Source organism: Salarias fasciatus, chromosome 1 (assembly GCF_902148845.1).
Source record: "Salarias fasciatus chromosome 1, fSalaFa1.1, whole genome shotgun sequence".
Lineage (NCBI taxonomy): Eukaryota > Metazoa > Chordata > Actinopteri > Blenniiformes > Blenniidae > Salarias > Salarias fasciatus.
Genome location: NC_043745.1, coordinates 5457875 through 5483198, shown reverse-complemented (window position 1 = coordinate 5483198; position 25324 = coordinate 5457875). Strand labels below are relative to the sequence as shown.

At 47.5% G+C, this 25324-nt stretch overlaps 1 protein-coding gene across 1 annotated transcript; it reads left to right on the top strand.

Moving 5' to 3' along the window:
* The first annotated feature begins 1290 nt into the window (after positions 1-1290).
* mmp15b (matrix metallopeptidase 15b) lies at positions 1291-23749 on the top strand. Its single transcript, XM_030092854.1, has 10 exons — positions 1291-1840; positions 12032-12180; positions 12331-12453; positions 12573-12880; positions 15200-15361; positions 15599-15795; positions 17940-18078; positions 22124-22274; positions 22563-22681; positions 22839-23749. The coding sequence occupies exons 1-10, from the start codon at positions 1721-1723 to the stop codon at positions 23345-23347; spliced, it is 1977 nt and encodes a 658-aa protein (XP_029948714.1). The 5' UTR covers positions 1291-1720; the 3' UTR covers positions 23348-23749.
* The last annotated feature ends 1575 nt before the right edge of the window (positions 23750-25324 follow it).

Here is a 25324-nt window from a genome sequence, read left to right as displayed (position 1 = left end):
AGTAAATAAATGGAAAATGCATCAATGCATTTGAATATGAAGGTGAATTTGTAACAAGGTTGCAGAGTCAGTTCTGTTGTTCTTTTGCTCCTTCAAAAAAAAAAAAAAGAGAAACAGATCACAAACTGACGAAATCCAAGCTGCTAATAGATGACATTTTTTTTACATTTACCCTCAGCTAATATGAGTTTGACACTGATTAAACTCAAGTGTGCTTCATCTATTGCTTCTTTTGCTTTCTGATGAATCAACGTGTTCAGCTTGTTTTATTTCCATTGACACAAATCCATTATGTGTGAAACGCACTGGAAAATGGAAGGAATTACTGAGCACAAAAAAAAGAAAGAAAACAGTTTACAAGATTACTACACACTATCTCCTGCAATAACAAACACAAGCTGAATAAATAAACCAAGTCTCGGTGATCTGAAGAGAAATCACATGAAACTATTGTGTTTCTGAGTCCTTTCAAGGACCTAGTGACTGACATTTTGCAGTATGTCTTCCAGACATGGCTATTGATTGGTGATCCTTCCCCTATGCCTTGGATGAGATCCTCTGATAGGACATCCGTCACAAAGAAACACTGAAGAACTGCTCAGCATCTTCTTTCATACCTGGAGGCACGTGGAGACACTAAACACAGCAAATGCTCAGCTCACTTTTTAATGTACTGTCGGAAGGATGGGTCACAGACAGAATAAAAGAGGGCCACCATCTACTCTGACGATGCACATGGAATGAATCTCAGAGAGGACTGGTTCATGAATGATGATTTTAATGTGCGTGCATGCGTGCCAGTGTGTGGTGTTGCTCGTAGAGCAGGAGATGGGATGGATTTGTGTGTGTGTGTGTGTGTGTGTGTGTGTGTGTGTGTGTGTGTGTGTGTGTGTGTGTGCGCGCGCGCGCGTCCATTGAATCACTCAGAGGCCGGCCCACATTTTGCCTTCAACAGAAAAGAAAAATTATTCGACTTTATCTTTTCTGTGAGAACAGGACACTTTCCTTTTACTGATTATACAACATCTCATATTAAATGTATGTATTTACAACATAAATACAATCCTACACAAACGTAATGTTTTCGCACGGCTTCAAAAAAAGACAAACTATGTGAGAACAGTCGGTGACTTTTGTTTTGAAGGCGGTGGGCGGGTGACGTCACCGCGGCGGCGTGACTTGTAGGCTGGTCCACGCGCGGGACCGAAACACTCCGAACAGCTCCGAACTGCTCCGAAACACTCCGATCAGCGGAGCGCCGGAGCGCCAGACCCCCGGAGCACCGGGAGCGGAACGCGACCTGCAGCGGAGGGGACGACCCTCCCACAGCGAGCACTTGAGCGCCGCGGAGAACTTTAATGCGGGTAGGGGGGGCTGCAGGAATATGTTCTAAAAGAAAGCCGAACTTTTCGCTGACAGTCAGAACTTTTCCTGCGCTCCCGGTGTGGATGTGACCATGTTAGCGGGGACATGAGGTAGTGACAGCGGGTGGAGCGGACTGAAGCGGCCGTGGAGGAGACCAGACCCCCCCGCCGCCTCCTCCTCCTGCGGGGAGAAGATGTTTGAGGAGCGGACCGAGCCGGTTCACACGATGTGAGCGGACTCTCCCACTCTGCTGGAGGATTCTTCCACACGGAGAGCTTCTACGAGCCTTCTGAGACGCCGCATCGCCGCTTTCCCGAACGCTGCTCCCCCCCGGACCATCCGGACCGTCCGGACCATGGCCCCGTCACGGGACAGCGGCTCGCGGTTGCCCTGGAGACGGAGCGTGCTCGCGCTGCTGTGGCTGTGTGCGGTGGGCACGCGCGGAGCGGAGGACCGGAGCGGCTTCAACGCCGAGGTAAAGAGAGCCACTTCCCCCTGGAAGCAGGCTCCACTTCCCGCTGCACTTCCAGCCCCGCTCAGGCTCTGCAGAGAGACCGGGCATCCGCACAACAACTCACCGCCACAGTGAATTTATATTTGATACATATATGACCTGAAAAAGTGTAAAAACCGCACATGTAAAGTGGTGTTTATAGTGACTCTGAAAATCTAGAAATTCACCAAAAACATAGGCATGAGGCTCACAATACAAAATCAAAATACAGATTTACTGGGAAAAGCCGGAGCAAAATAAGTAGCTTCAGTAAGCACAAACACAGCCTTGTAATCCTCCACATTTTCCCATAAACATCAGCATTTCTACGACTTTGCCTGTTAATCTACTTTGGTTTTCAAAATGAGCTGAAAAAACGCCTGCCTGTTCACACAGAAACATCAGAAACTCTGAAAACGCTTTTTTTTTTTTTTTTTTTTTGGAGGGCCTCTAGTGGATGGTGTTGGATGTTTGTACAATAAAATCTCCTTTGTATGGCAGAGAACAACAATCAACAATGGTGATTTCACAAACGTTCATTGACAGGAATAGTGTGATCCTGCCTGAGATGACGATATAAAGTGTGAAAAACGGCACACGTAAGGTTTTCCAAAACAGTTTATAACAGTGCTATAGATATTTTACATACATCATATTTTTACCTGTAAATCTACTTTGGTTTTGAAAATTAGCATCTTTCTTCTCTGTCAAAAATTTCACTTGTCCAGGTTTTCGTAGAAATCTTGTTTGAGGCTTTTCATAACGTACCTGAATGTAATAAAACACACTGAGTGCTCGGTGTTTATAGGTCATCCTTTACATTTTGACATTAAACTGGATTGTAAGTGACGTGGCCTCTGAGCATGAGTGAGTTTGAGGAGCTCTGAATGAAGCCCATCTTGTGTCATTAAAATGACAGTGTCGTAACAATCTGAACTGCACAATATGAGGTAAACCCAAACTCTATTTTATGCAGATTTCTTCCCTCTCATTTCTATATCTGCAGTTCCTACCAGCAGCACTTCAGAGCAGTTTGAGTTTATTCTTTTTTCAGTGCTATCACACTTTTTAAATGAGTTTATTGCTTAGTTTTTGTAAAATATCCACTCTTTCTTTCATATCTGAAGTTCTCTCCATTTGAAAAAACAATATATTTGCTCTGTATTGTCCGTGTTAGTGATTACAAAAAAAATATATTGTGCAGCCAGCCCAGGCTTGAATATCTTCCCACTCTCATTATTTTCCCATCTCATCACTGAAGGGTGTTACAGTGTATAAAACTCCTCAGATTAGGAGTGTGTGTGCTTCATTTCTAAAACTTGTCACTTTGTCTTTGTTTGATTCGTCTCAACGTCTTTCTGCTTGCTTGAATAGAGTTTAAGAGTGAATGGAAACGCTCCTGCCTGGGAGCTGGTATCGCTCATCAACAATACGTCCTCCAACAGGAGGGGGCTGTTCTTCCTCCGGGGCAGTTATCTCTACCTCTTCAACAATGAGGACACCCGGACGTTTGCCCCGTGTTTATTTAGGTGTGTCATCACACACTCGGGTGTCAGGCTGAGACTTAAGCAGCAGTCCAGCAGTTTATGGCCACATTTGTTTGTTTTGAGAGACAATTAAAGAGATAAGAGCCGGCCCCAACCGGTAGGAGGTGATTAGCGCGCGAGCTTTTGTTTATCGTCTTCCTGAGAGACAGAGACGGGCTGACAGACACAGAGACCCCCCCGGGGTGTTAGAGATGAGCCGGCATTACCAGAATCAGGGTGACAACTTGACTGTGAGCTGGTTATTGTGCAGCTGCAGCACTGATGTGTTTTAATGCATTTACCCACAGTGGGGTTGAGTTCAGGGTTAGGGTGACTCTGCGTGTGTGTGTGTGTGTGAGCACACAGGTGTGTGTTAATGGCGTGACTTGCTGAGACAGCAGATGGGGTTTTTGATAAGAAAAATCTCCCTCCTCGTGTTGCTACATGTGGTGGTGTGTGTCAGCTGAAATGCGAGGAGGGATTTCAAGACCTGTCTTGTCTGATTCGCTTTAAGGAAAATCTCTGACCTTCACGACTAAAGCCCCGTTTACACGACAACATTGTCAAGAGAAAAGGAAAACCCTTCGTCGGGATTTCCGGGTCAGATTTCATGACTGTGGTGCTCAGATCCGCCGAGAATGGAAGTATGTCAAGGTGTCAAGGTCGAACCTTTTGAAAGCAGTTACATTTGTCTGTGTACCTGCCGTTGTTAATGCTCGTGTGTTTCGGTGTGTGTGGTTTCATTACATGAACAACCAACCACCTCATGGCCCAACATGCTGACTACACCATTTTCAGCATTTCTGCCAATAGCAATGTGTTTCACTTGAAAAGTCGTGTAAACAGGGTTTGATGGTTGGCAGATTCAAATCTACTCATCTTTGATGCATTTTTAGTTGTTTTTTGGCTTCACTTTTCTTCAGAGCTACTTCAACTTCATATATAAATCTGCTTTAAACAAGAAAAGAAACACAACAGAAGAGAACATTTCACAGTGATATCAGTATGAGATCTATTTTTTTGGGAGAAAATGTGAACATTTGACGGGTTGAGAATGTATCTATAATCAGAGAAAGTACTCTTCCTCATCTTCTGGAGTATGTCAGTGGATATGGACCTCTGTTCTCAAATATATATAAAAAATATCATGAACAAAGCAATCCAGGGTTACATATTGATATTGAAGACCTTTACCAGAGCAGTGTCATTCAGAGGGACCAGGAGCTGAGCCGTGCAGACATCCAGCTTCATGCTCAGACTCACAGTGACACGCTGCGATGGAAATGTTTTGACGTCATGATGAAACCTCACAGCTGTCGTAGCAACATTCATAATATCTGTCAGTGGTGAGAACAGAGCAGCTGCAGTGGAACCCTTCAAATCTCTTCAGTCGTTCTGATCTCATCCAGTTCACCTGAACATGTGTTTCTTTGGACTGGGGAAGCCAGAATTCTTGGCACAGGGAGAACATGCTAATTTTACTGAGACGGCCTGTTGGTGAGCAGACTTCAGCTCTCAGCCTTTGTTTAAAGAACTGTTTACGCCACAAGTCAAAATGTGGTTTCATTGCAAAAAAAAACCCCAAAAAACCAGCCTGCAGCGCCAACCCGTGGCCTGGCATGCCGACTGCATCGATTTCAGCGTTTTCAAAACGTTGCTGTGTAAACAAACCTTTCTGAAACGGAGTTTAAGTGCTTAAAAACCCTGCCTGCTGATGGTCCCGATCATAATCTCCCACTCATGGGTTTGGAGAGCGTGCATTTATGGAGACACTAATGGTCACACTGTGTCTTTGCGGTAGATGAATATTTCTCAGGAGTGTGTGGACTTTTGCTTTCACACGTCAGGAATTCAGTCTCCTCTCTGAGATAAAAGCCTGGTTACAGAAAAGAAAGTAATCAATGATTAAAACCAGCTCGGCCATGCGGGATTGTCTTACAGATGCATTAAACACCTGCTGGGTCGTGTGCTCACATGTCGGAGGTTTGAAACCTCAGCTCCTACTCTGTCTGGACCGAGAGGATGAAGTGGAAGCTTTAAAGGTTTGAGGAGGAGAAGACGGATTATTAGAAGTGTGTGACAAGCATTATCAAACAAAAAAAAGGTTGAATATGACGGTGTCTGCAGAGAGTGACGGAGTCGTTGTTGGAAGTTGACGGGGACCGTAGCGGTAGATCTCAGCTGTGCAACATGTGATGGCTGAATGTGACAGCTGTTCTTTAACTGGGACACACACACACATACACATACACATACACACACACACCGTGCACAGGCATGCTGAGGCCTGGGACTCTGAGGCATCACTGGAAATACAATGGAGCCTCTTGTCTGAGGAGAAAGAGCTGTGAGAGCGAAGTGGTGAATGGGGCGAGAAGAGGGCCCGACGGAAAACATGGCCGCGATAAGAAAGGCCGGCCGTGTCGGGGGCAGCCGGTCAGATACAGGACGGCTCGCGTCCGCACATTGAGCGCTCGGCTCCGTCCATCCGTATTCTCCACGTGTCCGTGTAATCGGCAGCACGCCGTTTCCTCGCATTCCTGCCACTTCCTGTCACACCGCGCTGCGATCGGCCGTCACAGCGTCGGCAGAGCCCGAGGAAGGGAAGCTCTCAGCGTGCGCCCTGAATTATTCAGCTGCTTTTATAGGAATATTTTCTGTGTTTGTTTAACTTCGGCATGGCTCTGTTTGTTTTTTGGGCTCTGAGTAGTGTGAGTTCTGTCATGCGCTGAACTTTCACACGAACTGATCTGGTGTCTACAGAGATTTGGAGACAGCTGTTTCCTTGTTTCAGTATTGTATTAATAATGAGTTTGAATGTTGGTATCACGGGAACTGTATGAGTAAAGAAATCCACTCATTGAATTCTCCTCCTTCCTCCTTCCTCGTCGTCCTCCTCCTCCTCCTCTTTCACTCTCACTCCTCCATTTACTCATCCATCCTCTCAGCGAGACTTGGGGGGGTAAGAGGTGGCAGCGGCCCAAGCCAGAAGAAAAGCTCTGTTAGTATCTTGGCTGACATTGTGGCGGACACAGACACACACACACACACACACACACACACACACACACACACACACACACACACACACTGGCAGGTTTTACTACTCCTTGTATATTGCTTGGTCTGGATTTGGCAGGTAGTCTCAAGGACTCTTTGAAAGACCGTTTAATAGACGAGGCCCGTCGTGCACACACACACACACACACGCACACACACACTCTTTCCCAGGGTTGTTTTGTATTCAGCCAGCTGATGAGGGAAGGTGAGTGTCCAGACTGAGGTGCTTTACTGTTGTGGACGACGGGGGTGAAGGTTCACCGGCCCCCCCATACGTCTTCCTAACAGCACTGTAACTCTGCGGCGGTACCCGACAGCAGCCCGCCGTAGATCCTCCCGCGGACAGGCTGGAGCTGGAAATGCATCACCACACACACACACACACACACACACACACACACACACACACACACACACACACACACACTTACTCCACATGTGCAGCAACATGAAAAGTTAATTTTCTTTTTCATTAAGTTTCTACATGAAGAACATGCAGATCACAGAGAGGGAAAGAAAGCAGCTGGACCCTGAATAAACACACATGAGAGGGTACTCGCCGGGTCACTTCATTGTATTTCTAATCCAGAACGTAATTTTAGCACATAGTTGGTTTCTTCGTAGCTGATCGACCATTACTGGGTATATTACAGCATGGCAGAGTTCTTTGTTTTGACCCGCAGACAGTTTGAAATATGAACAGCATTAGCCCAAATGAAATGAAAATCAATAGTGCTCATTACTAATCAGCTCATGAAAGATTTTCTGTCTCTTGGGGGCATGTTTTCTTGTCATTTCGGAAATTCATTCATTTTCTTCTACCCCTCAGTCGGAATCCAGCCCCCAAAGCACCATTTAAATCAAAACCTCGAGATGAATGGGAGAAAGTATTGAGCAGAATTATTCACAATATGCAAATGGAGATATTCACTTTCAAATGTGTGAAAAAATAGAACCTCGTCAGACTGAATGGTGGGAAAAGCTTTTCTTTTTAGCTGGGAGGACCAGTGCTGTGACGCACTGCTGCGTCAAGCCTCGACGTTAAACTGCAGTAGTTTGTGTTTCGTGTTCGACCACACAGGATAGTCTTCACAGCTCACGTGCTTCGCTGAGCCTCGGACGTCCGTGATTCCACGACGCTGCTGTTGAATCACTGCCCGTCTGCCCTTGCTTCTCTGCTTTGGATGGATACTGACCACTCTGCCGTCAGGGAGACGTTCGGACCCAGCCGTCCAGCCGTCACGACTCCGCCCCAGTCAGACTTCATTAAATCTTTAAACCCATTTCCTGCTTTTAACTCATCAAGGAAAGGAAACGTTTGTTTGCTGACCAGTATAAACTGTACTGATAGCGTGAATGCTGAAGGCTCAAATCTTTATTTATTTATTTATTTTTAATCTTTATTTTTTAAACAACTTTTACTGACCAATCATGGAACGTAGGCGCTACAAACTTTTCTTGATTTTTGTGCTTCTGATTTCTGCAGTCACCAGGTCTGAAACAAGACCGAGGAAATGAAGTGAAGTCCTGTTTTCAGTGCATTTCAGTACATTGTTGAAGTATTATTAAGTTCCCTGTGGAATCCTCCATTGTTATCCAGTCGATCAACAAGCACAGAGCCCATGTGCCGCTACTACCGTCCACACTCAGCCGAAGCTGTTTCCACCTGAGAGCGTCACGTAAACACGGCCTTGGACGTCTTGTTTGTCCACATTTTCCTGACTTGTTTCTGTCTCTTCCTAAACTCTCGACACACACACACTCACGCTGTATTGGAATACGGTGTTTCTTTTGCAGTTGACAGTGTTTGGAGGAGAGAAGGTCCTGACGTGTTTGCATCAGAGTGAATTTTCTGGGCGGCAGGTGAATGTGGAGCAGTACAGCGTGGTGAATTATTGACGAGAGTTTGGCCGAGCTTCTGAAGGATGAAACGCTCTCAGTCCAGCAGCTTCCCTGCGACGCGTCCAGATTTCTGCGGCCGTCTTCTTCATGAACTCACGGCAGAGGAGCAGCGTCGGGAGAGCGCTGCCACCTGTTTTTCGAGTGTTCAGATAGGGTTTCAGGAAGCGTGTGTTTGCCTCTGCCGTCATGTGTGATTGTGTGTCAGCGTGTTTGAAGCCTCCTTATCTCGGCGCAGAGGTGGGTCATGGTCACGTCCCGCTCAGCCTCCCATCTCCTCTTCCTGCTCCCGCGCTGCACGTGAGCATTCTCTCAGAGCCGAGACGGCCGCAACGTCACCCTGAACCATCAACACCGCCCTTTAATTACTTCAGAATTTGCCTAATTTTATGTGAGCTTGTGAACCGAGCACTTTTACATCTTACTGTTTTTGTTCAGCACTCTGTGGTGTTTTTAAAGTGCTTTATAGATAAAGCTGCTCTCTGGCTTGACCTGAACTTAAAAATCTCAGCATCAGTTGAGAACCAACACACACTCTTCATTAAGGCGTCTGCAGACAGAAAACTCTCCAGGGTAAGTTGTGAAGAGCCTCAGGGCTCAGCCGCTCTGGAGTTTCATCTTCCACCTGCTCAGCCACCGAGCAGACTTTTAAAGATCTCAAAATCTCATCTGCAGCATGACAAAGGATTTTGACTCTTTGAGGCCCCATTTATTTGACATTTCATGTGACAATGCAATGTTTTTTCTTTTTTTTTAAATATTTACTCAGCAACATCTTGAAAACAATGTGTGCTCAGATAGAATGAAACCACACACCTGCTCAGAGAACAATACGCTTTAACATTAACAGTGTACACGGAGATTTGTATGGACGGGCGAGCAAGTTGGAGTACGTTTGCAGAAGAACTTCTCTCTTTGGCCGTGGTGCTCATGTGCAGTAGCAGCAATTCAGAAAAGTGGATGTTTTCCACTTTTCCACAGAGAAGGAGCTTTTTCAAAAAGTTCCACCCTGGTGGTTGTTTTCAAAAAGCTGCATTCGGTGGCTCTGAACACCGTTGTTTTGAATAGACACTCAAAAATGAAAGTTTACCATTTTCACTCGACAAGGTTGTGTAAATGTTGTTAATTGGAAGGCTGCAGCTTGAAGAGTAGCTCATTGGCATTGTGTATATATTTTTATGGAAGGTGAGTGATTGTTAAATATGGCTGGATATGAACAATAAGATCTTGAACTAAGTGAATGTCCTCAGCCACACACTGACTTCCTGCCGTTGGCTGGAAGGCTCTGCTGATGGTGGAGCCAGACGCTGCTGTGATGGTAGATAGGGGGTGCGTTTAGCTGATAATCCATGAATCTGGTCAGAGTCAGTCACACTACCCTCTGCAGCAGCAGCAGCAGCTGCTGACGCTCCGGAGCGCCACTTTACTCACGATCGTAGGTCATTTCTGAAAGATCGCTGCTGCTTTATTGGTGGTCTTCTTAAAGGATGAAACTCTTAGATTTAGAACTACATAGATCAGTGTTCAGACATGGTCTTATCAATCACTTTTTTACTCTCATGTCGAAGCGGACCTGCCATTTTGCTTTACAGACACTTCAAGTCAGACGTAATAAACTAAAAGCCACCGTCTCTGTCACAACCGGATTCATTTCTGTGCATCATGCGCCTCCCGTTACTTCTAGGATTAGTCATCAGTCTTATTTCCATTATTTGGCTGACTGAGTGACCTTCCCGCAGGTTTCACTGACAAGAAAACGAAATCGTTTTGATGTAAAACCTCAACCTTCAGGGGGAAAAAGAGAAGAAGAGCCATTACAACAACGGCCGTATATCCGGTGAGGGATTGCAGCGGTCCACTCCTTTAGCTGATCAGGAAAAGGATGAGACGCTGTCAGGATGCATCTGACTCAGCTCAGCTATTGACAGTGATTGATTGATCGGGCATTATACCCTCACCTCACAGTGATAAATCACATCAGGCAGGAAGGACATCAGACAAGATGAGGAAACAAAGACAACAGTTCAACAGAAGTTAAAGGATACTGAAAAAACTGAACTAAATTAATAAACATCAGCTTAATCTGTGTTGAACGTAGCTTAAGTTGCAGTGTAAACACTAGAAACGTGTTCTGAACATGGATAAAAAAGGCTCGGGTATCTGGTCTGTGGGCTTAGAGGGTTTGACGATTACACTGTGATCAGCTTTTTACAAGAAATGCACTGATTCCAGGATCCGATACTGGAGGGAGGACTTGTACTTGTGAACGTGGCGTCATCTGTCAGTTGTTCGGATGTAGCGGTGACTCACAGCAACGCATAGCCTTCACGTACCTTTAGCACATAATCAGTACTGGTAATTTAAGGTTAGAACGCTTGTCCTTGAAAAAAATTGCGTTGTTGCGTCCTTACGTTTTACTTTCAGTTGCATCAGTGTTTGAAATTTATACTCACTCGGACTCGCCAACAACCTGTTAAAGATAAAGCGCGTGTGCCCGTTTTCTGCATGACAGATCTGAATTTATAAAAGAATGGAACAAACAAGGGAGGGAGGCTTAATCATTAACTGCTGTTAATGGTGTTGCCGGGAAGACGAGGAGTCAAACACACATGACACAGAGTCAGAGAAGCACACTGTCAGATTGCAGTGGGACAGAATCCTGGTATCTAACTCCTAAACTTTATGTTTACACACGCTATTTTAGCGATTCAGCTTTGGTCGGACATGTTTCTGAACTCAGAGACATCATTGCTTTAATCAGACCCGAGAGGCCTGGTGACCTTTGTACTTTGAGTGCAGGACCCATTTTACTGAGCTGCCAAATCAGAATCCAGTCTGTTTTCTGGATCTGAAGGAGTGGGTAAGTAAATACACTCCTTTATCAAGCATTCTGGTGCGCATTGTGAAATCAGGGTGTGACCAGGACACACACACACACACACACACACACACACACACACACACACACACACACACACACACACACACACACACACACACACACACTTTTTTTCCCAATCCCCTCACCACCATATGTAGGAGTATCTGGTGTCCCAGACTCCCCAGTATGCTCAAGCTTGTCTGTGTGCGTGTGCGTGTGTGTGTGCGCGTGTGTGTGTGTGTGTGTGTGTGTGTGTGTGTGTGTGTGTGTGTGTGTGTGCGCATGATATCGAGTTTCTCCATAACAGGTGGGATGGACTCTACGTCAGCCGTGATAGGGTCGAGTATCAGGCTTTCTGCCTTCAGTCTGTCATTAACCCCCCCCCAACAACCCTCTGGTGGCCGTAACACACTTCCACCGTAGAGTACGATACGGGAGGGTTCAGTAGAAACAGCCCGATTCTGTGTAGAACAGAGCAGAAACAGTGTATCCTCCTTCTCGATCGCCTCCCTGATGTGAGTGTTTCCCACAGACTCTGGGTTTCAGGGCAGGTCTCTGTCTGTCCTCGCGTTGCACAAGTGAACCTGAGAAGCAGTGGCTTAAGTCTTCTGCTCTGCCCGCTTGCTCTCGGCTGTGATTAAAGTGCACATGTGCTCATAAAACAGCTGTTTCCAGAGCCGTGTCGTAATTCACTTCTCAATCACGCAGCTCGTCTTTGGTTTTTCCGGCATGTGTGTGAATGCACCTGGATTAGTCGGTCTGCAGGTCGGTGGTGGTAACCGCTCTGTTTTCTCTGTGTGTGCACAGTCATGGCTGAGGATGTACGGTTACCTGCCCCAGGCCAGCAGGCAGATGTCCACCATGCGGTCCGCTCAGATCTTGTCCAACGCCGTCAGTGACATGCAGAGGTTCTACGGGCTGGAGGTCACCGGGCAGATGGACCCTCAAACCATCAGGTGAGGAATGGGTCTGATGTTTGGTCTGGCTTTTCCCAGAGCTTTGGGAAGTTATGAGCTGCCTAAGAAATCGCCCATGTGGGTTTTTAAGCTGTAACGTAAAAAGTGCTTTAAAGTGTCATGCATCCTGTCTCCTTTCAACTCCCGCAGCGCCATGAGGAGACCGCGCTGCGGCGTGCCCGACAAGTTCGGAGGCCAGATCAAAACCAACGTGCGGCGGAAACGCTACGCCCTCACTGGACACAAATGGAACAAGAACCACCTGACTTACAGGTATCGCAGTAGTCCAATCAGAACACTGAACACACACTCACAAAGTCTCACTCACTCGCTCACTCAGCTTTTGGTCTGATTTTTCAATTTCTCCCATTTTCCCCTCTCTGTTTCCAAAGCATTCAAAACTACACACCCAAGATTGGAGAGTACAACTCATACGAGGCCATCCGCCGAGCCTTCAGAGTCTGGGAGAAGGTCACTCCCTTGACCTTCGACGAAATCCCCTACCAGGAGATCAAATATGGACGCCGAAAGGAGCCCGACATCATGATCTTCTTTGCTTCGGGCTTCCACGGGGACAGCTCCCCCTTTGACGGGGAGGGCGGCTTCCTCGCTCACGCCTACTTTCCCGGACCCGGAATGGGCGGAGACACACACTTTGACTCGGACGAACCGTGGACCATCGGGAACCAGAACGTACAAGGTACAGAACAGAGGCAGGAGCGATAATGACCTGCAGCCAGCACCTTGTAGGACTTCAAAACAGGACTTCACAGGCCTGGAAGTGGGTGTGTGTTGACCTTATGGGGGAGGGGTTTGTTTGAATCTCGGTGGATGATTGAGGGGTTTCTTTACTCCACGGTCACGTCGGGTTGTGGACGGTAATGAAGCTCCTCCTCCTCCTCACTCAGCCCAGGCTGGAGCACTGCATTCAGCACTCCCGTCAAGCCTCTGCTGCTCTGCTTACGTTTGGAGAAGTTCAAAGTGGATCTGTGGTCACAACACGCTCACAGCTTCAACCAGATTACTCTCAGATTCACCCCGACGCTTAGCAAGTTGACATAATCCTTCATGTCAGAGGATTATGGTTACATTTGAAGAAAAATCTGCTCAATTCTCCCAAATTACTGTGTGTTAATATTTCACTCGATCCAGTCCCAGCCTTTAACAAGTGTCTCACACTAAGCTAATTACCAGCAGAATGAAGAGACCACTCTGAGTCCCTCTTCCTGCTTCCACCCTTTAGCCCTGTTGATTAGAGAGGGATTTTTCCCTCGACAGTGGGCTTTCCTGCCCTGTTATCTGCATGCATGCTGAGGGCTGAGCTGAGCTTTGTGTGTGTGTGTGTATCTGTGTGATCAGCCGTGTGTGGGATGTGTTACGGGGCAGATCACAGGGCCGCTGGAATGCCTCGGCCAGTGGGAGTGTGTTCCACTCGGCCAGATCTGTAGACTGGTCCCTTTGTTGCACCACACTTCTTTAAACAGCTTGAAAAGTAAAGGACAACCCAAATTACAATCCGCTCGCCACTTCGGTCTCCACACGTCTTAACTACACAAACAAAACGCAGCGGGAAGCAGAACTCGGGGATGTGGACACATTTCCAGGAGCATGTTTGAGGAAATGTCGCTTTCACCCAGAATCGCTCACTTTGCTCGAATATTACTGCATGATCAAGACAAGATACTTCTGTATTCTGCTTATCTTCGTCACAAAGTGACAAACATGAATACATGTTGTGCTGATGCTGATTGGTCGGTGACTAAGTGCAGATTTGCTCTTCCAGATATGTTTTTAATAACTGTTGATCTGTTTTTGTTTGGGTTTTTCCGTCACATGTTCCTGTGCAGAACTCGGGAAGTGAAGCAGTTTGTTATTTGTGGTCATTTTTCGGTGTTTTATGCCTCTAACGTCTGCCCCGTTCCAATCAGAGGGATAAACAAACTTCCTAATGAATAGCTGCGCACACACAGTAATGACAGTAGCTTATTGTGTTCGGAGCTTTATATCTAGTCGCTCTATTTCCTGGGTTGAGTTCCTCTTCCTGCTCTTCTTCCTCAATCTGAACCCAAAGCAGCTGGCTGAAGAAACAATGCTTTTCCTTTTCCAAGGAATCAGTGACTTAGTGTCCATTCTAGTACATGTCGAGGGCTACAAAGTCTGGATTGTTCGTTTGCTTTGACCTCTGACCTCCCTTCATTTACTTTGTGTTAAATATTAGCAGTAGCGTCATCCATTCAACACACATCAGGTGCTTTCTTCCTCTGCCATTGAGCAGGGTTTAGGGGAATAACTCATTTTTGGTGTGGAGCTTGTGATGCGCTGTGTGGATAATCTTTTAGGCTCCAGGCAGCGCAACACAAACATCTTTAACGTTTCATCCAAACAACTCCACACACCTTCCAGAGAGGCAGCTGCAGGCTGGAAGCAACAAAAGGTCAGAAGCTTTTGTGGCGGGATGAGACTAATGTGAGTCAGCTCCTGGCAAAAGACGCAGCGAACTTGGAGAGTGGGTTTTGGTTGTCGAGGAGCTGCTTCTTTCTTCGCTCTGGGAGTCCCCTCTGCTGATGAATGAGGCGTGAGACGTGGAAACAGGCGAACAAAGCTTCAGGAGCTCACTGGTAGAAGTCTGAAGAAGAAACAGACGCACCGGCTGAACTTGTTACTGTGCCAAAATGTTTGATGTTTACTCTTGAGTTTCACCTCACAAAGGCCTCTTTATCTGCCCTCCGCTCGCTGCGTCCTCATTGGTCCACGGCTGTCTCCCTCATGTGTTAGCTGCATCTCAGCAGGCACTCATGTGACTCTGAATCAGAGACAGTGGGGAGGGTGAGCATCCCTGCACAGGTCTGAGTTCACTGCTTCATGAAGCCCCCCCGGCCGCCCTGCTCTTATATCTGATGGGTGTAGCGTCCACTGAACCCACACACAGTAAACCGATCACGTAGAATTAATCCTGAATAGATGTGTTTGATACGACGGCGCAGCACTGACAGCGTTAACAGGCCTCGTGTCCTCACAGGGAACGATCTCTTCCTGGTGGCGGTCCACGAGTTGGGACACGCTCTGGGTTTGGAGCACTCCAACAACCCTCTGGCCATCATGGCGCCTTTCTACCAGTGGATGGAGACGGAGAACTTCCAGCTGCCCGATGACGACCGGCGGGGCATTCAGCAGATCTACGGTACGACCACAGAATCCTCCCGCAAGTCCTTCCTGCTTCCTTTTTGTTTTTATGATGATAAAAAACAACAGTAAATATCTAATGGGCTCTCCCTTAGCAGGACGAACATCCCAAATCCAATTCTAATAGATATTACTATGTTTCGGGTCGCTGGTGCGATCGGACAGAGTGTTTATACCCCGGATGCTTTTCGTAGGCTATCTCAGGCTAACCGGCTCTGTTGGGTCCCCCCTGCAGGTCAGCCGGACGGCAGCCCCACCCAGGCCCTGCCCACCGTGACCCCGCGCCGCCCGGAGCCCCGGCCGCCCGCCGCACCCCCCCGGCACCCCGACCGCCCCCGGACCACCGACAGACCGGACCACTACGGACCAAACATCTGTGAAGGGAACTTCGACACCGTGGCCATGCTCCGAGGGGAGATGTTCGTTTTCAAGGTAACGGCTTGAAAACCCGCCTCGGAGACGAGGGGAGCGTGTGTTCCTGTGGTAACCGCTGCTTTCATGGTGGTTGTTTTTTTTTCTTTTTCCCTGACAATACTCAACATGTAAAAGCCAACAAACGGTCTGTTTTCACTCAGGTTGTTGTGGATTGTAAAGCAGCCGCTTTATGAGCTGGAGCTCTGTTAAAAGCCTGGGGAGGGGGGGGGTGGAGGGGTGGTCAGGTACCGGCCACAAACAGAGCTGAAGCAGCGGCAGACCATTAGAAAGCCGCCAGCGCTGGTCATCATGCTGCTCACAGCTGGGCTCAATCACATAAACATATCACACAGTGCCACACTCGTGGACATTACTATTAATGATCCTGCGCTCAGTCAGGCAGTTCGAGCCGTTTGGAAGTGTTAGCCAACCAGGCGCTTTCGCGTTTACTCTCCACATTCTAAACTCTGCCCGCTGTTTGAGTGCTCCTTTATCTACTCCTGTTGTTTGCATGCAGAGCAGAACCCCGTCTCTCCACACACTCGTCTCCGACTGGAGGTGTGTGTGACGCCGAGCAGCAGTGCTGCACATGGCCAGTCCTCTCGGGTTTCAGCCCGGCCAGGAAAGCCCATCTTCCTGGGTTTCATCCAGTCATCTCAGCCCGGACGTCTAGTCTGGACAAGCAATAATCTCCGGCCATAATCACCTGATCCATAGCCCTGCCAGTAGCTCTTAAAATAACTCGCAGTCCAAAAGCAGAGAGGACCTTTGGATCAGTGCTGTTTCTTCATCAGTGTGTTTCAGAAAGACCATTCGAGGTTTCTAGAGGCTGGAAAGATTTCTGTGTTACTGTCTCCAGCATCTATAAATTGATATCTCGATCTGCTTTAGGATTGCAGAGTGTTGGATCCTAAACAGGCCAATCTACAACCCAATGCTTCCAAACGCCACACCGATCTTCACGCAATGATTGATTGAGTTTCAGTTTGTATTTTGATAGTGTTTAATAAAGAAATGGGTGTTCAAGCATTATTAAAAAAGACAGATGCCTAACACAACTTTGTCAATGCAAGTATGCTAATGTGCTAAGTTAGACGTAATCTTTATCTTTAGCATTAACATGTTGAAAAACAGAGCCAGTGACTGTATGTTGTTCAGGTTGTGGTAGGAATGCACCGATGTCAGGTATCACGCAGTACTCATACTCCCAATTTGAGCCGACGAGCGTTTGGAGACATCATCCTACAGCAACGTCAGCAGCGGGTCGACCGGAGAGGACGAGTGGAATACTTTCAATATTATTGAGAATGACAAAAGTCAGACAGACTGTAAATTATCTTGTGGAAAGACGCACTGCACATAAATATAGCGGTGTTCTGTTTGGCTTCAGAGATGAGCTGCTCCAGCAGGGAGACCCGGCTCTGTTCAGCATGTGGGGAGTTATCTCTGCTCCTCACAGCAGAAGATCGTCAGGCTGCTGTCACTTCCAGACGGCGTCCTGTCACTTCAGTCCTTATCTGGTCATTGTGAGGATCTGGATCTGTCAGAGCAGGCTCATGAAAGAACCAGGCCGGCTCGCTCTCTCTCTCTCTCTCTCTCTCTCTCTCTCTCTCTCTCTCTCTCTTCTGCGCCTCCTGCCTCGTCCTGCGTGAAGGACGGAAAGAAGCGTCGCCCAGCACTTTGCCGTTACATTATCCGGCGCAGGCCGAGCTCCTGACTCACCGTGTGTGTGCTCAGTGTGTTCACGACAGCGGATATCAAAGTGTCACGGAGGTGAACGAGCCCCCGCTGAGCTCCCATAACTGTTCTGTGCTGCTGACTGGACACCGAGGCCGAGTTGCTTATGAAGAGCGATCCGTGTGCCGGCCACGGCCAGCCGAGCGAGAGCTATAAGGGGACCTGATGAAACCAACCGAGCGGACGCTCACTATTATTAGCCCGCTATTGTTAGTATATTGCACGTTCTGGTCTAGTTATCCTGCAGATGCTATGTGACCTTAGTGGGGGGTTCTAGTTGAAATCAGTCCACCCGTCTTTGGCTTTCCTTAGGTTTACATGTGTTTTAAGGGTAAGGAGTCTGTCCCTGATACAGTTCAGACGGTCATTTTGGCAACACAAGCGTCCCCTGACTCGTGATCGTGTCCACCATGTTGTGTCCTCAGGGCCGCTGGTTCTGGAGGGTTCGTCGGAACCGGGTTCTCGATAACTACCCCATGCCCATCAGTCACTTCTGGAGGGGTCTGCCCGGAGACATCGACGCTGCCTACGAGAGGCACGACGGCAGGTTCGTCTTCTTCAAAGGTAAGCAGCAAACACTGCAGGATTTATGGTTTATTTAGTTAAAAAAACAAAATTACAAGACAAGGAGACATGGGTCATAGACATGTCACTGTATTTTTCAGTGTTGGATTGTGGTGACTGTCAGCTCTGAAACTACCAAGTCCCAGACAATACGGACTGACACTCCGGAGACAGACGTTGTTTTCGTCCATGTACTTGCTCGTGTGCAGCACAAATATTCACTACAGCCTTGGTGCACATGTGCAATAGCAGTGCTTCAGAAAAGTGGCATTTCAGTTGACTCCTGGCACTGTTGTCATGTAGACGGACCTCCAAAAGGCAATGGAGGTTTTTCGTTTTCACTTGAAGACCTTGTGGAGCTGCAGACTGCTTCGTATCATGTTGAAATGAAACAGAGGGAATATTTTGAGATGTTCACAAATGTGGATTTCTCCTTTATAATGCTGTGATTTTATTCTTGAGATGGAATGGGAGTTCACGTGTTTAGTTTTTTTAATACTTTGATCACTTCTGATTGCCCAGTGACTCTACATTTTTGACTAAATCCTTCATTGGTATTATGTTTTTATTACTAATAATGTAATTAATAGTATTCTGATTATGATAAAAACAGGAATTAGCTGGCCAGCAGCCGTAAAGTGGTTAAAACATACTTTTAAAGTAAAGTTTCTGTCTGTAAAAACCATGAGAAGACTGTTGCTCATATTTTAAGGAATCGACATAAAAAAGCAACATGGCTGCCTCGTGACGAGGCTGCAGCAGTGATTGATGCAGAACACTGATCGAAATCACGATCAAAGCCGTCATTGATTGTAACCTGCTGTAATCCAGGTTTCATCATAAGTCACTCTGCCTCACAGCATTCCAGAGGAAAGATGCTCGTTTCATCTTTATAGATAAGATGCTGCAGCTCTGTGAGCATGTGGGCCATAAGTATATGAAAAACACGTCTGCCGTACGGTTTCTTCTTCAGAGATACGGTCAGATCAGAGCAGTCGAGAGAAGTTTTTTCCCTCCGTGGTTAACAGATAACGTTGAAACATGTTCGTACCTCCACCTCCTTCACTGCGTATCCTACACGCCCAGCATAAATCTGTTTTAGCACAGCTCATTATTTTCAGCAGCCGTCACAGCGAGCAGCTGTCGAATGAAAAAAAGAGGAGCTGATTCGGGGGCTTCGGGGGGCCGTCGATAATGAAGGCAGTGACGTCAGGGCCGAACCTCCCGATGTGACGCTCGGCAGCGAGCCATCAGCCGGCAGCTCCACGCTCCCACTGCTAACCACAGCTTCAGGCCTCCTTCACACAACGAGTCTCTCCTTTTTCGTTACAGAAAAGTTTCACATTTACACTGCAACACTTTGAAAACGACGGAACCAACAGAAATGCTGACTACGATGTAACAGCAATGCAGTAATTGAATTATGTACAGCAGTGTTTTTATGTCAGTACATTCGTGCAAAAATTAGTTCTTCAATTTTCTACAATAGTAATAATATATTTATCAGTTCAACGTTATCCACAAAAGAGACCAACTCTCAGTCATTATTAAATACTGTATCTCACAAGAGTCAATTCTTTATATCTCTTTTAAAGTGAATTATGTTTGATATTTGTTTCATCTTCACACACAACTTGTTCCACAGTTTTACTCCACATATATAGAAACTTTTCAGAACCTTATGAATCTTTAAATTTAACTTTCCCGTTAAATTACAATCTTTCTCTCTTTCACAGAACAAATCCTGAATATTACCCAGCAGTAACTTATGCTTGGCTTCATGAATTATTTGAATAGTTTGGAATTCCACAAAGTCCATGAATTTTGAAGTTTTAGATGGTAAAACTGGTGGATTGTTGAGTTCACGAAAACCAACAGCCGTCTGTAAAACTACCAGGACCAGGAGAATCTGGACTGGGAGTCACGACACTCTGGAGACAAACTTTGTTCTTATTGTCCGTCTACTGAGCATGTGCAGAAGAACCATTTACTGCGGCCGTGGTGCACATGTGCAGTAACAGCGTTTACGTTGTCAGAGGTTTTGTGTTTTCAGTAGAAAACATTGTGGTGCAAGCGAGGCCTGAATGAACCCACCACATCAGTCATCCAGCGCTGTCTCCGTGTTGCTGTTGTGTTGTTATTCAAGAAGTCGTCATTCTCAGGCCAGCAGCACTTCCGAGTACTCTCAGTCTTCTTCTTCTTCTTCTTCTTCTTCTTCTTCTTCTTGGTTTGACTTTGAGAGCTGCAGCTGTGTTTTCTTCCAGAAAGTCTCTCAGCAAACGCCTCACATCAATCAGTAGTAATGGCTTCTGTCAGTCTCCGTACTGCCGCCGCACACCGCCTGCTCTTCTTCTTCTTTTTCTTCTTCCGTGGGACGGATTGTTCACTTTCACCACATATCTACGTCGTCCATCTTCAACATGCTGGATCACTGTACTCCCAAATCAGATCTCTCTGATATCAGGAATATCAAAAACATGGTAGTAACATCCATAATCATTTCCAGTCGAAGCAGCGTTATCTCAGCAAGCTCCAATAAAACTGAATTACTTCTAAATGAAACCAGAGGCAGAGCTGCACTGACTGCACAGTGTAAAAGTCTGGGAACAGTCCTGTTTGTGAAGCTCCAGGCTCACTGCAGTGCAAAGACACTGGTTAACAATCGCAAACAGTCCGTTTTACAGTCAATTAAACATCCGTACGTAGATCTTTCTTTTCACGTCAGGATTTTTACTGTCACCCTGGTGCTAAAACCTCCGTGGACCAGACATTTGAAGCCCGAGCTGATCCTGGATCTGGACCAGAACTCCCCTCACATAGACGCTTTGTCGCCGTTGGTTTGTGATGCACTTCAAGACAGTGGGGGTTAAAAGGCACCGTCTACTGAGGTCCATTTACTTTAATGGGTTGTGTGGAGGTGGTGGAGGGTGGAGGAGGGTTATCGACCTCATTATGAGCAACCGCTATTGCAGGTTCGAAGGGCAACAATGAGTTGAGGAGAGCTGCTCATGGGTCAAAGGTCAATCGGTCCACACACATCAGCACCTGAGACTGTTTCCAGTCAGTGTGGCTGATGGATGGATAGGTGGGTGGGTGGATGGATGGATGGATGATGCCTGTTTGAATGGATGGTTGGAGATTTTGTAGTTCAGATAAAATATTTTGAATATAAGCGACATCTAAATGGAAAAACGTATCTGGAACCATCAGCAGGGTTCACAAGCTTCACTGACGTAGCATGAAAAGTTTCTTCCTTCATCAAGTAAAGTTGTAAAGTTGCTGGATGACAAAGAGGAAGCAAATTGGTACTTTCCTCACAAACAAGCTTGGCTGGATTAGAGAAAAGCATTATGGGGGAAGCAGGTGTCCAAGCATGATGTCATGGAGAAGCTGCGATCAGATCCTGGGATTTTACATGAGGTCTGTGCACCGCAGGAACCCTGAGGAACACCAGTCTAGTGCTGGGTCCAGATGCTGAGTGCACAGAACAAAGGGGCCCCAGGTGGGAGTATGGATGTATGGATGGATGACTGAGTGAGGGGGTGAGGGGGTGAGGGCGTGAGGTGGGGGGAGAGGCGAATCGAAGCCAAAAAGAGATGTAATGGAGGAAGGCGGTCCGCCTGTCCGACACTGTGAAAAACCATAAAACCTTCCCCTCAGCCAGAAAGCTGCTTTCTCCTGACGTGAGACAAGCCGCCCCTAATGGATAATTACAAGCCAAACTCAAATTTCTCAGTCGATGATGTTGTGCTCGCCCGAGCTCGGCTTCTTGATGGCTTGCCAACAAATCATTATTGCATTCTTATAATTTACAAGTGTGTGTAAATGCTGCTTTGGTTTTCAGGGTTATTCTTATCCCAGATTGCCAGCAAATTAAATGTGTGCGCACAAGCATTTCTGAGCCCGTCGACTAAATGTGTGTGTGTGTGTGTGTGTTAACATTTTCCAGAGTCCGTGAGGGTTATGAGTGGGAGTGGATGGGGAATGTCCAGATGTAGGCAACAAAAAGGATTATTAAGCGCCCCGTCTCGTCTCTTTGTGTCAGGAAACCGGTTCTGGCTCTTCAGGGAGGCCAACCTGGAGCCGGGGTATCCGCTGGAGCTGGTGGACTACGGTCAAGATATCCCCTACGACCGGATAGACACAGCCATCTGGTGGGAGCCTTCAGGCTACACTTACTTCTTCCAAGGAGACTGGTAATGCATCTGTCAGCCGCCGCTTCATCACCTCACATCCCTCATTTCTTCCACACAATACATCACGCATTTATATGGTCATCAACATTTGAAGCATGCATGTCACAGAAGACTGAGCCACCTGCAATAAACGGGTTTCAGAGGTTACTGTGGGACGGTTCTACCGGTCCTCCTGAACCAAACGATGTGACGCCCCTGGCTGATGCCGTCTGTAAAGCTGCTGCTCACTAACTGTGTTCCTGCTGATGTGAAGTCTCCTCTGTCCTGATGAAGCGTCTCTGCCTGCAGGTACTGGCGCTTCAACGAGCAGTCGCGCTCGGCCGACAGAGGCTACCCCAAGCCCATCAGCGTGTGGGGGTCGTCCGTGCCCTCCACTCCCAAGGGGGCTTTCCTGAGCGACGACGGAGGTGAGCTCAGAGCTGCTCAGACAAAGGCCGGGGGTGTGGTCAGCAGGGAGGGGGTGGGGAGCTGAGCTCTGTGCCGGGTTTGAGTGTCACAATGCCGAATGTAACAAAGACACAGCTCTGCTGTTGACGTCCAGTCTGTTGTTCTGGTGTGTTTCAGCGTTCACGTACTTCTACAAGGGCTCCAAGTACTGGAAGTTTGACAACCACCGCATGAAGAGCGAGCCGGGCTACCCCAAGTCCATCCTGAGGGACTTCATGGGCTGCACCGGGGACCTGGACCCCGACAGGGACGCCGACACGGACTCGGGCCGGAAGTACCCGGACGTCAACCGGCCGCCGTTCAACCCGGACGCGGGCCGCGACGGGGACAAGGGCAGGGACAGGACAGACCGCGGCGGGACGGACAAAGACGCGGGCAAGGGCTCCGACGGCGGCGCGGACGAAGACTACCGCGAGGGCCGCGAGGAAGACACCAACGAGGTGGACGTGGTGCTGAAGGTGGACGACAGCGAGGAGCGGACCATGAACATCCTGATGGTGACCATCCCGCTGGTCCTGGTGCTGTGCATCCTGGGACTCATCTACGCCATCATCAACACACTGCAGAGCAAAGGGGCGCCGCGCCTGCTGGTGCACTGCAAGCGCTCGCTTCAGGACTGGGTCTGACCCCCCAGTGCCGGGGGGGAGGTGGGGCTGAGACCCCCACCAACATGAGGGGAGCATGGGGGGGCGCTGAACTCTGAACTGGACCTTAGAAGCCCCGCCCATCTTCCTTTAATCCCAACCTAATCTAATCCCACTCATCCCGTCTCAGGCTCCTGCAGCTAGTAGTGGTAGTAGATCCATGCAGATACTGTACGCACACACACACACACACACACACACACACACACACACACACACACACACACACACACACACACACCCTAACCTCATCCTGTCTCCCATGGTGCTCGACAATGCGGTGACTGTAGTCTATTTATACGAGAGAAGTTTGCACATTGTGTTTTTTTTCCTTCATCTTGTTTTGGTTCATTTTGTGTGACTGTTTGTTGTTGGTTTTTTTTTTTTTTAATTGTTGTTGTTTCTAAACCAGGAAGCTCCTTCTTCTCTCTCCCTCTTTCTCTCGCTGGCGTCCCGACATCTGCTCCTGCGATCACGGCTTCTCGTCTCGGGCTGAACTCAGACGTCTGGAGGCGGCTGAAAGACAAACTCGACAGTACAAAGGGGAAAAAAGTGTCTCTTTTAACTTCTTTTGACAGAGATTAGCGTTGAATTTGAAGGTTGAGTCAAAGTTGAAGCAACGCTTTGAAGGATTATTACAACTCGGATCTTTTCAGCCTTTTTTTTAGTAATATTCACAAAAATCTGCCGACATCTGAGAGTGGAAAAAAAAAGGAATATTTCACACCCAGACTTGACGGTAGAGAGGCCAGTCTACCTACAGCTCACCTGCTGTGATCGTTCTGAAGCAGCTAGCTGGATCTGATCCTCAGAGGTCCTGATTTACTGAAGAGTTCCAGGTTTTGAGGCCCGGTTCACACCACAGCCTTTCAGGTTAATAACAAATCATCATTTCCTGAAAAGTTTGCCATTTCCACAGCAATGTATTGAAGATAATGTATATTTTAAAGAACGTATAAATCAGCTCAGCCTTCCGTAGATGTGCTGTTGTTGTTATGGCCAGAGACATTTCCTCACCTGGCTCCCCGTGACTTTTATTGATGGACTTCATTTATCTTGTGGTGCCTCTTCGTAGATCATATCATCTCTTAGCTGCTAGAGTGTCCAGATGTAGCACAATTCATACAGAATCTGTTGGACAGATACCTCCAGCTCAGTGTGGACTTTACTGGAACAAGGTTACAGCTTTGAAATATTTAGAGTTTGACACTGAAGACGAGTTTTTGTCACGACTGTAAGAGACAGAAATGTAAGAATGAGACGCTGAATCTGTCCTCCAAGTGCAGACCTCTCTCTCTTCTCCATGTTGTGCTCACTCAGCTGGACGGCCGTCCACCTTGTTTCGTCTCCTTATTTGGAAGATCTGAAAAGCTCCTGAGCTGAAAATGTAAACAGACAGAGCAAGAGAGAGAGAGAGAGAGAGAGAGAGAGAGAGAGAGAGAGAGAGCTGCAGGCTTCCGAAGAGATGAACTAATTACAGTACAAAGTCAGCTAACTGTAAAACAACACAGCAGTGTGTGTGTGTGTGTGTGTGTGTGTGTGTGTGTCTACGTGTGTGTGTGTGTGTGTGAGAGCACCAGGGTGGGCTCCGTCCACACACACTAATCCTCCCCATCAAATAGCAGCAGGTGTGTGTGAATGCCCTTAACCCCCTGAACCTCTGCTCAACCCCAAACTGCCTTCATCAAAACAGCTGGAGGAGCAGTGGAAGGACCAGAACCCCGCCATATCAGCTCTCCTCCTCCTCCTCCTCCTCCTCCTCCTCCTCCTCCTCCTCCTCCTCCTCCTCTCCACCCAACAGTCCCAAAGACACAATTACAGAGGGCTTAAAGCTCATTGAACTGTACGGAGACGTGCAGATCAGCCGGAGCCGTGGCTCAGGAGGGAAGTGTTGGAGCGACCTGAGCTGATCACTTCTTAGACATAATTAGGCCCAGTTTCCATGACAACACTTCAAGA

Excerpts from the sequence above, each read along its gene's own strand:
- mmp15b (XM_030092854.1), top strand. The coding sequence starts at position 1,721 with ATGGCCCCGTCACGGGACAGCGGCTCGCGGTTGCCCTGGAGACGGAGC. Across the intron at positions 15,362-15,598 it reads GGGCATTCAGCAGATCTACG|GTCAGCCGGACGGCAGCCCC; the intron begins GTACGACCACAG and ends TCCCCCCTGCAG. Across the intron at positions 22,682-22,838 it reads TTTCCTGAGCGACGACGGAG|CGTTCACGTACTTCTACAAG; the intron begins GTGAGCTCAGAG and ends GGTGTGTTTCAG.